General features: G+C 47.6%; 1 protein-coding gene across 2 annotated transcripts in view; it reads right to left on the reverse strand.

Moving 5' to 3' along the window:
• Window positions 1–7,013: 7,013 nt before the first annotated feature.
• The window catches only part of NDRG1 (N-myc downstream regulated 1), a 54,811-nt gene continuing 48,543 nt past the window's right edge, over window positions 7,014–13,281 (reverse strand). Inside the window, exons 15-16 of one of the 2 annotated variants that reach the window (XM_033842894.2) lie at window positions 11,733–11,784; window positions 7,014–8,836 (exon numbers count right to left, since the gene is read on the reverse strand). In XM_033842894.2, the coding sequence (XP_033698785.1) occupies window positions 8,655–8,836; window positions 11,733–11,784 (234 nt within the window). In that variant the 3' untranslated portion in view covers window positions 7,014–8,654. Of the gene's footprint in view, window positions 8,837–9,219; window positions 11,253–11,732; window positions 11,785–13,281 lie in introns of those variants that run through there. The other variant, XM_073794780.1, reaches the window with a different exon arrangement.

Raw genomic sequence — 13,281 nt, forward strand, 5'->3', positions numbered from 1 at the left:
CTACTTGTATTCAGAAGATCTCTTTCTTCCAAAGGTACATGACAATCCGATTTTTATCAGCCAAGTCTTAAATGCCGTAGAAAGACATTTACTATTGAAAGAAGTGTACATTTTTATTGGAAAAAAAAACAAAACAAAAGAAGAATTCCTGTGTGAAGAGAATTTATCCCATGAATAATCTCTTCTCTGAGTCTTCATGGAACATGTTGGATTTTCGTAGAAATCACCTGCCACCTACAAGCTACAAAGACTAGATGAACGCTGACCCCATTTGAAATTCAGCAGACACCCAAGAGCTAGGTTCTTACTGAATTTGCTTCCCAGTTTGGGAAAGTGAGCATGGCTTCCAAGATCCTAGGAAGCCTGCTTGGTGGAATTGGGGGTTTTATCCTGGGAATGGGTGGGATGGCGTGGCCGGAATGCTCCGGTTTGAGAAATGGATCTGTCCTATGCAGGCCCCAGACGGAACGTCTCAGCCCCGTGTTTTGACGTCATGGGGAAGGAGCTATGGGCCCAGCCGTGGTGTGCCCTGAGTCAGTAGAAGTTACAAATAATAATCATAATGAAAAGCTGTCCCTTTACTTAGAGTGCTTGCTTGGTACCAAGCGCTCTTAAGTTTTGAATTATAGTACTAATCATCACAGCGATTTTGAGGAAGCATCTCTTGCCTGTTTTATAAATGGAAAGTCTGGGACTCAAAGAGGCTGGGAAATCTGCCTCCCAAAGTAGCGACCCAAATCCCAGCTTATTCCACTCTTCCTTGCTCTTGGGGAGGCCTCCGGGGAGAGCCTGAATGAGCCCTATCGGAGTGTCACGTTGGCGGGGGGCTCAAATAGAGCAGGAAGCTTGCCACTCTAGTCCTCTGTGACCCCATGTTCTGGGGGAAGGGAAAGGTATGCTAAAGATTTGTCAACTTTTGGTGAAGAAATTCATGTAGGTGCTTGGAGTGAACATCTCGTGTGTGTGTAGGTGTGTAGGGGAAAGAGGAAACCTGAATTTACTGAACCACCGATGCTTGCTAAACCTTATCATTAGCATCTGTTGAGCACTTACCAGGCCTTATACTGGGTGCTTTACTGCAGTGTCTTATTTAATCCTCAGAGCAAACCTATGAGATATGGCCTTATTATCATTTACCCATTTTAGAAATAAGATAGCTGCGGCTATTAGAGGTTAAGTTATTTGCTCAATGTCTTACCAGCTAATGAATTACAGACCAGGATTGCACACCAAGGTTAGTCTGACGTCCGAATCAAAAGGCACAAGACGTGCTTTACTGACAATAGCTGCAATTTTAACTTTGAAAGGGATTCAGAGAGTGATCAAAGAAGGTCGATTCAAGTGATATGATTGTCTAGACTCTCACTGACATTGTAAGTACTGTGTATACCTAGAGATCGTGGGGAGGTAATGTAGCCTGTGACTGTTATACTGAATCAGGTCACTGATTTTTAAAGACTTAACCTTGATCCAAAGTAACTGCAATGATAACCCTGCACAGCTGGGAATCATGAATGGTCAGAATGGCCAGCTGTGTATTTCTGCACATACACATACGTGTTGTATGTATGTGTAAATATATATATGTGTGTGTGTGTGTGTGTGTCTGTTTTCAGACTATGACTTAATATTTAAGTATTCCTACTGCCATTTTGGTGACTACAAAACACATATGAAGAAATGTCTTGGAATTTCCCAATAGAGGAGAAGTAGCACTTGGGCAATCCGTCATGTTTTACAAGTCCTCATTTTTCTCATGATTTGGGTAGCACGGAACGTGTTTATTTAATGTGAAGGGTTTTCATTGCTCAAATTCCCTGTTTATAGCTTTTCGCCTTAAAGCAATATATCATCCGCAAAGTGACTTACTGGACTGGGTGAATTTCTTGTATATTCAGTTATTATGAGGCAATGACGGAACATTGAACACGTTCAATAAATGTGCAGCTGGTGGAAATTAGGTCCCAGATATTTTATACATGACAATAAAAATAGCTAAAAGTTTGGAAATGCACTGAGAAACATGAATTCTGGCATGTAGAAAACACCAGGGGTACAAATGTGTCCAGGCCGGAAGACATCTCATGTAAATATAAAATGAACATTTGGCATTCATTCACTTACTCATTTATTCCATGCCTTTTTATATCCCCAACCGCCCTGTGGGTACCTGGAGGTCAGAGACCATGACTGCATCCTCTGAGCCTCGTACGTGTCAGGGACTGGGTAGCAGGGTTTGGATGGATGGAGGGATGGGTGGATAGAGGTCCATTGCCAGCTGCCTTGGGAACCAAGGGGAGTGAAATGAAGTATAAGGAGGGTTGCAGGACGCAGTGGGACCAGTTCTGACGTCGGGAGGCCGGCGGACCTTTCTTTTATTCTTTACTGGAATTCCTCACTTAACCGATCTGTGCTTCAGCGTCCTCAGCTGTGAAATGCAAAATACGACAGTACCTTCCTCGTGGGGGTGATGATGTGATAACCAAAATGCACGACCAGCTTTAGAATAGCGCTTGGTACGTGGCAAGCACTTAACAAACGCATCTATTATTTAGCTGAGTCTGTTTCCTTATGAACTGGGAAGAACCCGCAAGGCGATGGTAAGAATTGAAGTCAGTGTTTGTGTCTGCATATTTTCAGTCCTATCACAAAGGTAAAGGAAACGTGTCACCGATATTCAGTTGAATGCTTTAATATTTCCATCCTATGCTTCTCGATCCCTTAACTTTTTATGTTTTCATTTTATGCTGTAATTTGATTAAGCCCCCGGCTTCTTGAAGGCAGGAAGGGTGCCGTACTTTTCTGTGTCTCCCAAACCCAGTGCTGTGCATAGCACACGCTCAGCTCTTTGAACAGGTGTGCAGATGGCTGAGTAAATGAAGGGAATGATGCACTTGATACCTTCCCGCTAAATCCCCCTCATCAACCCAAAACATGTTATGTTATTATAATAAAGTCTAGGGCAGAATCCATTCCAGGACAAAAATAATTGCCCCATGAATCATTTCCAAGTACACTTCTATCCTGAAACATACTTTTTTCAAAATTGGAATTCAGATCGTGGAGTCCAATGGATGCCTCCAATTAAGGTGCATGTGTGGACTCTGGGAAAGATTTCAGATGATATCAGGTGGATGAAGTTTGGGGAAAATGGGATTCAGGGAAAATGGCCAGAGCATTTTATTATGAAGGCTAGAAAGCATATAGCAGAGAAGCCACTGTTCTCTCTCACCCTCCACCGATGAAATGAAGTTGCAGAAGCATCCTATGTATTCAGAGGTCCCAGTTCCAGCTGAACCTGGGCTCTTTCCAATGTAGAACTGAGCAAAAATGATTTCTAAGGAGATGAAAAGGCTGGCACCAAACCCAGGTATGGTTTCGTATATTATATGCTGTAAAGAATGTTTCCAGATCTCCATGCTAAATCTTGTTTTTCACACACCACTAGCGAAAGTGGGTTTCTTAGTCCATCCCATAAAGAGGAAAAGGAAGCTGCTAAACCTGGCTTATTGATGGCCATGAGAAAAATGTCAGCCTGCCAGCGAAGGAGGAGACAGAAGAATTAAGAACCAGATGAAAGATACGGTAAAGGCTGGTCACCGCCTGGGTGGGACTACTGAATGGAGGGACAGATGTCCCCATGGGCAGTAAAAGCCGCAAGGTCCTCCAGTTTATTAGTCCCAGGAACTAACCAATGTTCTACAGTCCCAAGACGGCAGTAGGTGGCTGCATTAGTCACGTTCTCAGCCAACTGTTTTCCAGACCAGAGGGACGTAATCCATTTTAGAAATCGTTGCACAAGCCATTTCGTCTCTGTGAGCCTTGGCTTTCTTATCTGTGAAGCAGATAAAGATAAAAAGGGAAAAGAAACTATAATAAACGCTACATATTACTATTATTAGTGATGCATTCTCTGCAGGGTGCCCTTGTCACGAGGTCACATGGTCAGTGCTTCCTGGGGAGGGCGGGGTGTTCAGGAAATTTCTCAGAGCAGGAATGAGGAAGGGCCTTTCCTGCAACAGTGAGTTTGGCTGTCAGTGGGTTTAATGGCAAAGCACATAGCAATTCACCGGCTACAGCTGCATCAACTACTCGGAATCCTGCCGTGTGTATGTGAGGGAGGGGATGGGAGTAGTGTGAACTAACCTCTGATTACAATGTAGCATCTCCGACCTAAAGGTGGGCCACAAACCGTAACGTCACCAGTTGAAATCACATATATTATCACAATGGTGGCAGTTATCTCGAGATGCTCTTACGCTCATAGTTGATTGGACAGCGGCTGGACACTTGAATCAAGCTGGTCCCATTCAATTCTTACCCTTGAAAGACACAAAGACCCATTTAGTTCCAGGTCCAAGAACCAGAAGGTCAAGGATCCCATCGTTTTATGCTTTAGAGATGCAGGGAAATCTGTGCTTAGAAAGAAGGAGGCTCATCGGCTCACTAGGCCCCCTCCCTAACCCATCTCCAAACCCATAAGGCCAAGCTTCCCCTCTGCCCTTGGATTCCATGTGGAACACAGTTGAAGGGTTTGCATGCAGCCTGAGAAGCCCAAGATGGATTTAAGCTATATCTAGGGACCCATCCAGTGACCGATAGTGAGGTGGTGTCTGAGAAGCGGAATGAGGAAGGTGGCAGATGGGCCTCTGTTGCCCCTATAGAGCCTGCACGTGGTTGGTCTTGGTGCACACTTGTCTCCCAGCTGCTGCTGACACCCAAGGGTCTGGGGATCGAAACCAAAATAAGCAGCTAGGAAAACAGAAATAGATCCCCAGCTGGCAAAACAGCCTCTGGGCAAACCATCTCTAAATAGCATCTGATACATGCAAACACCTGCAACGGTTCATTTCTCTCGATGGAAGCCTGAGCTCCAGGGAGCTGATCGTGGCAGGTCCAGGGGGTCTCTGCGCCACACGTGCGCCCACTGCCACGGCGATTCCCCGCTGGCTCTTCTGTGCCTGCCTTTCCTTTGCTCCTGACCCTCACACAGGATCCGTCACGGAAAAGGCCCTTATTGTGAATGTAGAATAGGGATGAGCCTACACGCTCCTCCTCCTGCATCTACAGCAGGGCTCCTTAACCTCGGGTCCTCGGACCAGGAATCCCTGGGTTAAATTCAGGGGTCGTGTGCTTGGATGGGGGGAAACGAATCTTTGTTTTTACTAATCTCTAATTGCAGTGTGGCATTGTGGGCCACAAACCCTAATGTCACCAGCTGAAATCACATGTATTTTTCTTACCACAGTTGTGGCAGTTTTCTCGAACTGCTATGATGCTCATCACTACCTTGAAATTATATTGAGACCTGCCTCCACATCACTATTTAACTTACTAATAAAGAAACGTCACACAATCGGAACATTTGGAGAACTACACTTCACCATCAGTGGTTTCTTTTGCACTGTTATGTGCTGTATTTCATGCGTTAAAACCCTTCCTGACGGGCACACCACACACGGTCACCTCATCCTTCCCTGCCCAGGCACTTGCTGCATGATGGTGCAGGCTGCAACAGTGTTTATAGCTAATTATGCTAAGAAACTCTTCAAGGTACGCGAAGAAAAAAACCAATATAATAAACAGTAAGATAGTTGTTTAAAAAGGAGGGGGATGTTAAGTGTGGGCTGCATTTAGGGACTTGCTTCCAGAGAACAAGTATGGGGCTTCCCTGGTGGCGCAGTGGTTGGGAGTCCGCCTGCCGATGCAGGGGACACGGGTTCGTGCCCCGGTCCGGGAGGATTCCACATGCCATGGGGCCGCTGAGCCTGCGCATCCGGAGCCTATGCTCCGCGGCGGGAGAGGCCACAGCAGTGAGAAGCCCGCATACCGCAAAAAAAACACCACCACCACCAACAAAAAGAACAAGTATGGAAAAGCAGAAAAAGTAACTTAACAGTTGAGACACCTGGCAAACACGACCTCAGCCAGGCGATCAAAGTCAACCTCATCCGTGTTCAATCACGTTGGCCCATCATGCTGACAGCACGAGGTGATGAGAATGGCACTGAGCCTCCAGGGTCTTCATTCCAAAAACTCAGAACCCCAACTGGACCATGAGAAAACCATATACGCAAACCTCAATTGAAGGCCATTCTACAAAATGCCCCACCAGGGCTTCTCAAAACCGTCAAGGTCATCAAAAGCAAGGATAGTCTGAGAATCTCTTACAGGCCAGAGGAAGCAAAGCAGGCACGATGACGAAATGTAACCTGGTATCTGGACGGGATCCTGGGACAGAAAAAGGACAACAGGGAAAAACTAGTGAAATCCCAAGAAAGTAGGGAGCTTAGTTAATAGTAATCTATCAATGTTGATTTCTCAGCTGTGACCAATGCACTGCAGTATCATGAGATGATAACAATAATAGGGGAAACTGGAGGTGGGGTATATGGAAACTCTCTGTACTATCTTTGCAACTGTTTTGAAAATTTTAAACTAATTTTAAATAGAAATGGGAGGTGGTACTGAAACCTGTTGTGTCTACATTTTTTTTTTAAATACAAGGGCCAGAAGCATTACAGGGATTGTCACTGGGTGGTCTTTCCACACGCTTTTCTATAATAAAAATAAAATGTGAAAAAGATGTTTCCTTCTAATTACAGGTCGAAAAGCTTGATCCCCTTGTCACTGTATTATTCAGCTATTGAGCGCTTGAAACAGGGCTGGTCCGAATTGAGATGTGCTGGGATGTAAAACACACCCTGGATTTCTTAGTAGGAAGGAAAGAATGCATGAGACCTTAATAATTACATTGATCCTATGTTGAAGTGATAATACTTTGGATATGTTGGGTTAAATTATTAAAGTTAATTTCACTTGTGTCTACCTTTTTTAATGTGGCTACTTGAAAATTTGAAGTTACATCTGTGGTTCGTATTATATTTTTACTGGACAGGGATGCTGTAAAGCAAAGAATTCCAAAGGTGAGGGGCACGTGGTAGGAAGCCCCAGGTAAGAAAGACCCATCCCAATGCACGACCTCTCAGGCGGAGGAAAAGGACACAAGCCACTGCAAAGTTACAAATTTATTGGTCTGGAAATAAATACAAATATCTCATTAAGAAACTCCTCTGGAAAGACTTGTACACAACAGTTTCTTGTTCTGATTCAGCCATTTCTGCCTCCCAGGGGGTAGGTCGCAGGTAAACTGAGTCATTATTCCCCCCAAGCTACCTAGAAGGCTTGACTATTCCTCCCAGTAACCACTAGGCCCCGGCGGCTGACTCACAATGTTCCCTTCACTCTGATCAAACTTCCTATAAGATCCACGGTTAGCCAAAGTAAAAATCAAAAGGCAGTAAGTAGTACAGGAACTCGACAGCTACGCTGACGTTGCCCAGAAATGTCAGTGATGCCACCCGGTTCAGCGAGAGGGTAGAGGGGCAGGAAGGCGGGAGAGGGAAGGAAAGCCCATGGAATACACATTCCAGAATCCTTGCATCTTCTGGGCCACCACTCCCCAAGGGAATCCCCACCCCCTACAAGAGCGAACAGTTCTATCTGAAGATCCCGGAAGGTCACCAGGTCAGAAATGTTTGGCAGTCAAGTTCAGATTCAACCCAGGTTGTCCAAGATTGGAAGCTAGATTTAACTCAATCACACATGGTTCCTGGGAACCAGATGGGATCAACTGAAATCACAACTGCACTGGACTCCATCACAACCACGAGGAATCCTTTACATCTAATAACCAAAAATACCAGCCCACCTCAATGCCCCTGCCCCCCTCCCCCGGCCGCTGCCTGGAGACGCAGCAGAGCCAGGCACGGCCCTCCATTTCAAAGCAGCAGCTACAAATCTGCACGATCTTCCCCATGAATGAAATGATCACTCGTCCATGTATTTGGGGTAGGAAGTAGGTGACGTGGAGGAAGAGGCAGGCAGCAGAATCAAAGCCTCAAACCCCCGATACCAAACGTTTGCCAAGACCGTCTCTTTGAAAAACTGGGAGATTTTGTCACCTGCTTCTGTTGTCCATTAAAAAAATGCCAGAAAAACAGGCTTCTGGCATCGGCACTGAAAAGTGTATATATGCGCAGACGTTAAAAATCTACTTCTTCAAGTTCACGACAGAGATTTGCTCTTCCAAACACTTCGGAGCCGCTGCATAAATTCCACCTCTTTCCCCGCTTCCTGTTTGGCTTTGCTAAAAGAGCTCGCCACCATTCCCCCCTCTCCCCCTCTCCAAATCAGAAGGGGTTTGGTTTCCAGAAACTGGGTCTGTTTTTTCTTTAGTTGGAAAGGAAACAGGAAGTAGGTGGGCTGGGCTTCCAACAAAACGTCCCTTCGCGCCAGGATGCTCAGGTCAGCCTAGCCTTGGATTGATCAAGTGTTTGCTCTGTGTTTCTTGTTTTTGGCAGTTTGGTGTCTCTGAGGGAGGGTAAGACAGTGGCCTCTAGGCCGCTCGCTAGTGGAAACAGGACACTGAGATGCTTCTTTCCCTTTGGTCCACTCCACCCCGCCCTCGCCGGAAGGGGAGCCCTCCACAAACCCAATCTCACTTTGTCCTCACCAGAGCTCACTCGTACAAAATAAGCTTTGGATTAATACCGAGCTACATGTGGTTGGCAGGCAGGGGCGGGGAGGGGCCGGAGGAGGGGCAGCTACAGCGATTGATCCCAGAGTCCAGGGGCGGCCGTCCCCAAGGCCACCTAGCAGGACACCTCCGTGGAGTTGGGCCCTGCGCTGCTCCCGGGGCCGCCGGAGTTGGGGACGATGTCCAGCCGGGCGCCCTCGCTGGTGTGGGAGCGGCTGCGGGCGCCCTCCAGGGACGTGACGCTGGAGCCTGAGGCTGTGCGGGACCTCATCAGGCGCGTCATGCTGGCGGAGGGCACTGCGAGAGAGGAGAGAGACCCGTGAGGGGATGGGCCAGCGCTGGAAGCACCTGCACACCGGGGATGCTGCCTGCTGTGCGCCCCACCCGCCTGGGCACCTTTGCTCCTGTCCATCCTCGCAGCCATCCGGCTGCTGGGCTCCGCATCGTTTCTGTCTCTGCCCACAGAGGTGGAGCGCAAGACCCAGGTGGAGTAAGGACTGGCTGCGATCCCACAGCGGCGTGAACCCACAGCTGGTCTGAATCCCAGCTCTGTCTGCTACCTGCTACTTGAATCCCAGCTCTGGGGCTTTGGGAGTGTCCCTCTCTGAGCCCCCGGCCCCCCCTATAAAATGGGAATACTACCACTGACGCCCTGGTAGCAGCGCCGGGGTGTGTGCCCACCACCCCGTAAGGCCAACAATGACCAGAGCGGGGAGGACGTTCAAGGTTGGCCAGGCTAATCCCCGCACGCCACAGACTGGAAACCAAGGCCACACAGAGTGGTCAGCTGTCGTCTCTCCCTCCAGGAAACCTGCGAGCTCCCAGGTGCTATCAACGGCACTGTCCCTTCCAAAGGATTTAAAATGCCCTTGAACACAGCAGGTGGCTTACAAGGTGGAATGAAGACAAAAAATCGCCCCGCCTGTACTGGGTGGAATGGCATCCCCCCAAACTCACGTCCACCGGCACCTCAGACTGTAACCTTCTTTGGAAATAAGGTCTTTTCAGATCTATTTAGATACGATGAGGTCACCCTGGGTTGGGGTGAACTCTGATGCCATGGCTGGTTTCCTCTTAAGAGGAGGAGACACAGGTGCACACAGGGAGAAGCCATGTGAAGACCGGGCAGAGGTCAGAGTGATGCAGCTAAAAGCCAAGGACTGCTGGCAACCACCAGCAGCTGGGACAAGGCAAGGAAGGATTCTTCTTAGAATCTCTGGAGGGAGCGTGACCCTGCCCACATCTTGATTTTGGACTTCTAGCCTCTAGAACTGTAGCACCGTGAGAGAATAAATTTCTGTTGTTCCAGGCCACCCAGTTTGTGGGGATTTGTTATGGCAGCCCTGGGAAACTACTACACCACCCGACTGAAGCGTCATTGCCAAGGCCATACTGAATAATGGATATCACACACTGAGGCAGCTGATAAATACAGAGGCATGTAAGGGCTACACTGTTCACTCAGTGGGCACAGGTGTTGGCTTTCTGTGGCAGACACCCACAGACAGAATTCATTCTTGCTGTACCGAATCCTCTTCTTACAGAGCTAGTTGCTGAATCTGGAGAAAAATTGGGATCAGTCCTATATCTGTTGCTCACATATTCTCTCTGAGCCCCTGTTTCTTGACCCCAGATCTGGGGGCTTACTGACCTTGCGGGGCTCTGGTGACCCTAGCATGGTGTCATGGGTGCTGGGGGCTCATCATTCTGCCCACTGCTGTGAGCAGACACTCAGTAAATGAATGACTACTCTGTCTTTAGTTGATGCCTCCAGCTCGCTCTGCTGTCTCTCCCTACGACCTGCAGGATGCTTCAGCTTTCTGGAAATAGAAGCTTATGTGGGGGGGGGGGGAAACAAGGCCTGCCTTTCTCCCCAGAATGCACTTTCAAAGCAGAAATCTAAACCCAGGGCAGGTCCAAGACAAACGAGTTGCAATTCATGGCTGCAAGGTAAATGAAGGCCTTCTCCAGTTACTGCCTTTGCCTGCACATTTCCTCGGAGGGAGAGAGGCTGGAAAGGCAGGAGACCCACGAGCAGATGTTTTCTGTTGGAAGAGGGCACGTTGGGACAGGGATCCTGTCCGAAGCATGTAAATCAGGCTCGTCCACTCTCAGTCACTCCAGAAACTAAGGACGGCTGAGGCCAACCTTAGACTGCATTGCAGTCAGTTGACCAAACATAACATTACTATTTTAAATGAGCAAACGGTTTAAGCCTCAGCAAAAAAAAAGGACGGGGGAGTGATGAGACGCTCAGACTTCCTTGTGAAGGTGGGCACATGAATTATAATTCCAGGCAGCAGACAAAGAACCCAAAGAACCACACCGGGGCCGGAACCGTGGCCGACACACCAACATATACCAACGGTGGCTGCTGCCCAGCAGTGTGCTTACACTTGGTGTTGTCTGTCCTGGTCATGGGACCGCATTTCTGAAAATGTGTCTGTGAATAAATGTCTGTAAATAAACGATAATCATAACGCGAGAAGCTCCAAGTTCTTTAATTGTGCTTCTATTTATCCTTCAATTCCCACATCTAATGATTTAGCAAAGACATGCTCTGTCTTGAATGTAAGTGGCTTTATCACCCACTTGTTCAGAGCTTTACAGTTTTCAAAGAACTTTCGCAGATCCCCACTCTGCTCCTTACTTAATCTCTCAAAGCCTCAGTTTCGTCATTTGTAAATGAGGATAAGAGTATCTCCTAGGATTACTGTGATGATTAAAGAAGAAAAAAATAAAGGATTTATTAATCTTTCATCACCACCACCACCACCACCACCACCATCATCATCATCATCATCATTGCCATTTTACCAGCATCGCCATCATCACTGCAAGTCTCTTAGAAAGAATGTAACCAAAATTTAAAAGATTTTCATGGTCTCATTGTTTGTTGTCTTCTTGGTGCTCAAGGGATAATCCTCACCTAAACCTTAAAACATTCCCTGGTGTGAAGCAGCTTCTGTTCAACAATGGAGGGAGAATGAGGCACTGTGGTATGAGGAGACACTGGAACCCCTGCCCTGGGGCCCATCCTCCACACACCTAAATACTTCTTCCCTGACCTGCCCAGTTTGCAAAAAGGCTGAAGCTGGCCAAGGTGATACAGAATACTGTACTCATCCCAACCTGGTTCCAGTTCCCACAGCTGCCCTTCAACCCACCGCCTGCCAGGAAAGGCCATACTCACTGTATCCCATGCCCTGCACGAAGTACTTGAAGGCCTCGGCAAGCTTGGCCGGCTGCAAGAGAAAAGAGGGGAAGTGCTGTCAGTCACCAGAGGTCCAGATCATGCAGCCGTGCCTGTGGTCACCTTCGTTAAAGAGCTTGGCCCAAGACAGAAGGCCACCTCGGGTGGATAGGACAAAACACGAAAGGAAAGGAAAGACTATGGGATACTTATGGAGACCAAAATTAGCTTTGACCAGAAGTTACATGACCTGTTTGAGCCAGTTTTCTCACCTCTAAAATATGGGCAGAGTGCCACACCTACTCCTGAGGGCTTCTCTAAAGAAGACATCATTGGATAAAGTGATGTGTCCAACTCAGGGTCTAGAATGTAATAGCCACTCACTGTGCTAAGGGCTTTGCAGCATTATCTCATCTTCCCGACAACGGCCTTATGAGGTTAGTACCATCTTCATATATGTTTCACAGCTGAGCAGACTTGGAGAGATAAATAATCCGTCCAAGGTCTTATGATTAATCAGTGGTCTTGTATATTAACCCAGGGCTTTCCAAACCCCATAACAGTTTACTCTCAGCCTCAGTAGCAGGCTGGCTGGCTGGCTGGCTGGATGAAAGGATGGTGGATAAATGGATAGATGAAAACGAAAAAAGATCGATGGAAAGAAGGAAGGAAGGAAGGGAAAAAGGAAGGAAGGATGATGGATAGATTAATGAAAAGAGAGGCTGTATGGATGGAAGGAAAGAAAAAGATGGTCAAAGAAGGAAGAATAGATGAATGGATGAATGGATGGATGGATAGATGGATAGGTGGACAGACAAATCAATCGACTGGGCTACTTTAAGTAAAATGAGTTGGGAATGCTGAGAACACACCCAGTTCTACCAATTACACTCAAAAATTTAATCTAAACGGGAGGTGAAGGCCATATTCGCAGGCTAATTAATTCCAACTCTTTTTTTTTTTTTTTTTTTTTTTGGTGGTACACGGGCCTCTCACTGTTGTGGCCTCTCCCGTTGCGGAGCACAGGCTCCGGACGCACAGTCTCAGCAGCTATGGCTCACGGGCCCAGCCGCTCCGCGGCATGTGGGATCTTCCCGGACCAGGGCACGAACCGGTGTCCCCTGCATTGGCAGGCGGACTCTCAACCACTGCGCCACCAGGGAAGCCCTAATTCCAACTCTTAAATGCAATGTCCTGGGTCTATTCTCACACCCTCTCATTTCACTGGTGAGCAGTCATCGGGGAGGGAGTGTCCCTGCCCACCTCCACCAGCTCCTGCCGCTGTTCTCAAAGAGCCAAATGACATTTAAAGAAGAGCCTGTGCTGCAATTGGCCTCTGGGGGTCACGTGATGATTGTAAGAAGGGGACGAGAGTTGCAGGGACATCTGTGTTCAACATGGCGGACAGAAACAAGAGGACAGGCTTGGAAAGGAGAATATCTGGGCCCAAACTCGGCTCCCCTGGGTAACCAAGGGCAATCTCTCCCATCTGTTAGCCTCAGTTTCCCTTCTGTGACTGTGATAGAATGCATGCTCTTCCTTCCTCTAA

Source organism: Tursiops truncatus, chromosome 17 (assembly GCF_011762595.2).
Source record: "Tursiops truncatus isolate mTurTru1 chromosome 17, mTurTru1.mat.Y, whole genome shotgun sequence".
NCBI classification, from domain to species: Eukaryota; Metazoa; Chordata; class Mammalia; order Artiodactyla; family Delphinidae; genus Tursiops; species Tursiops truncatus.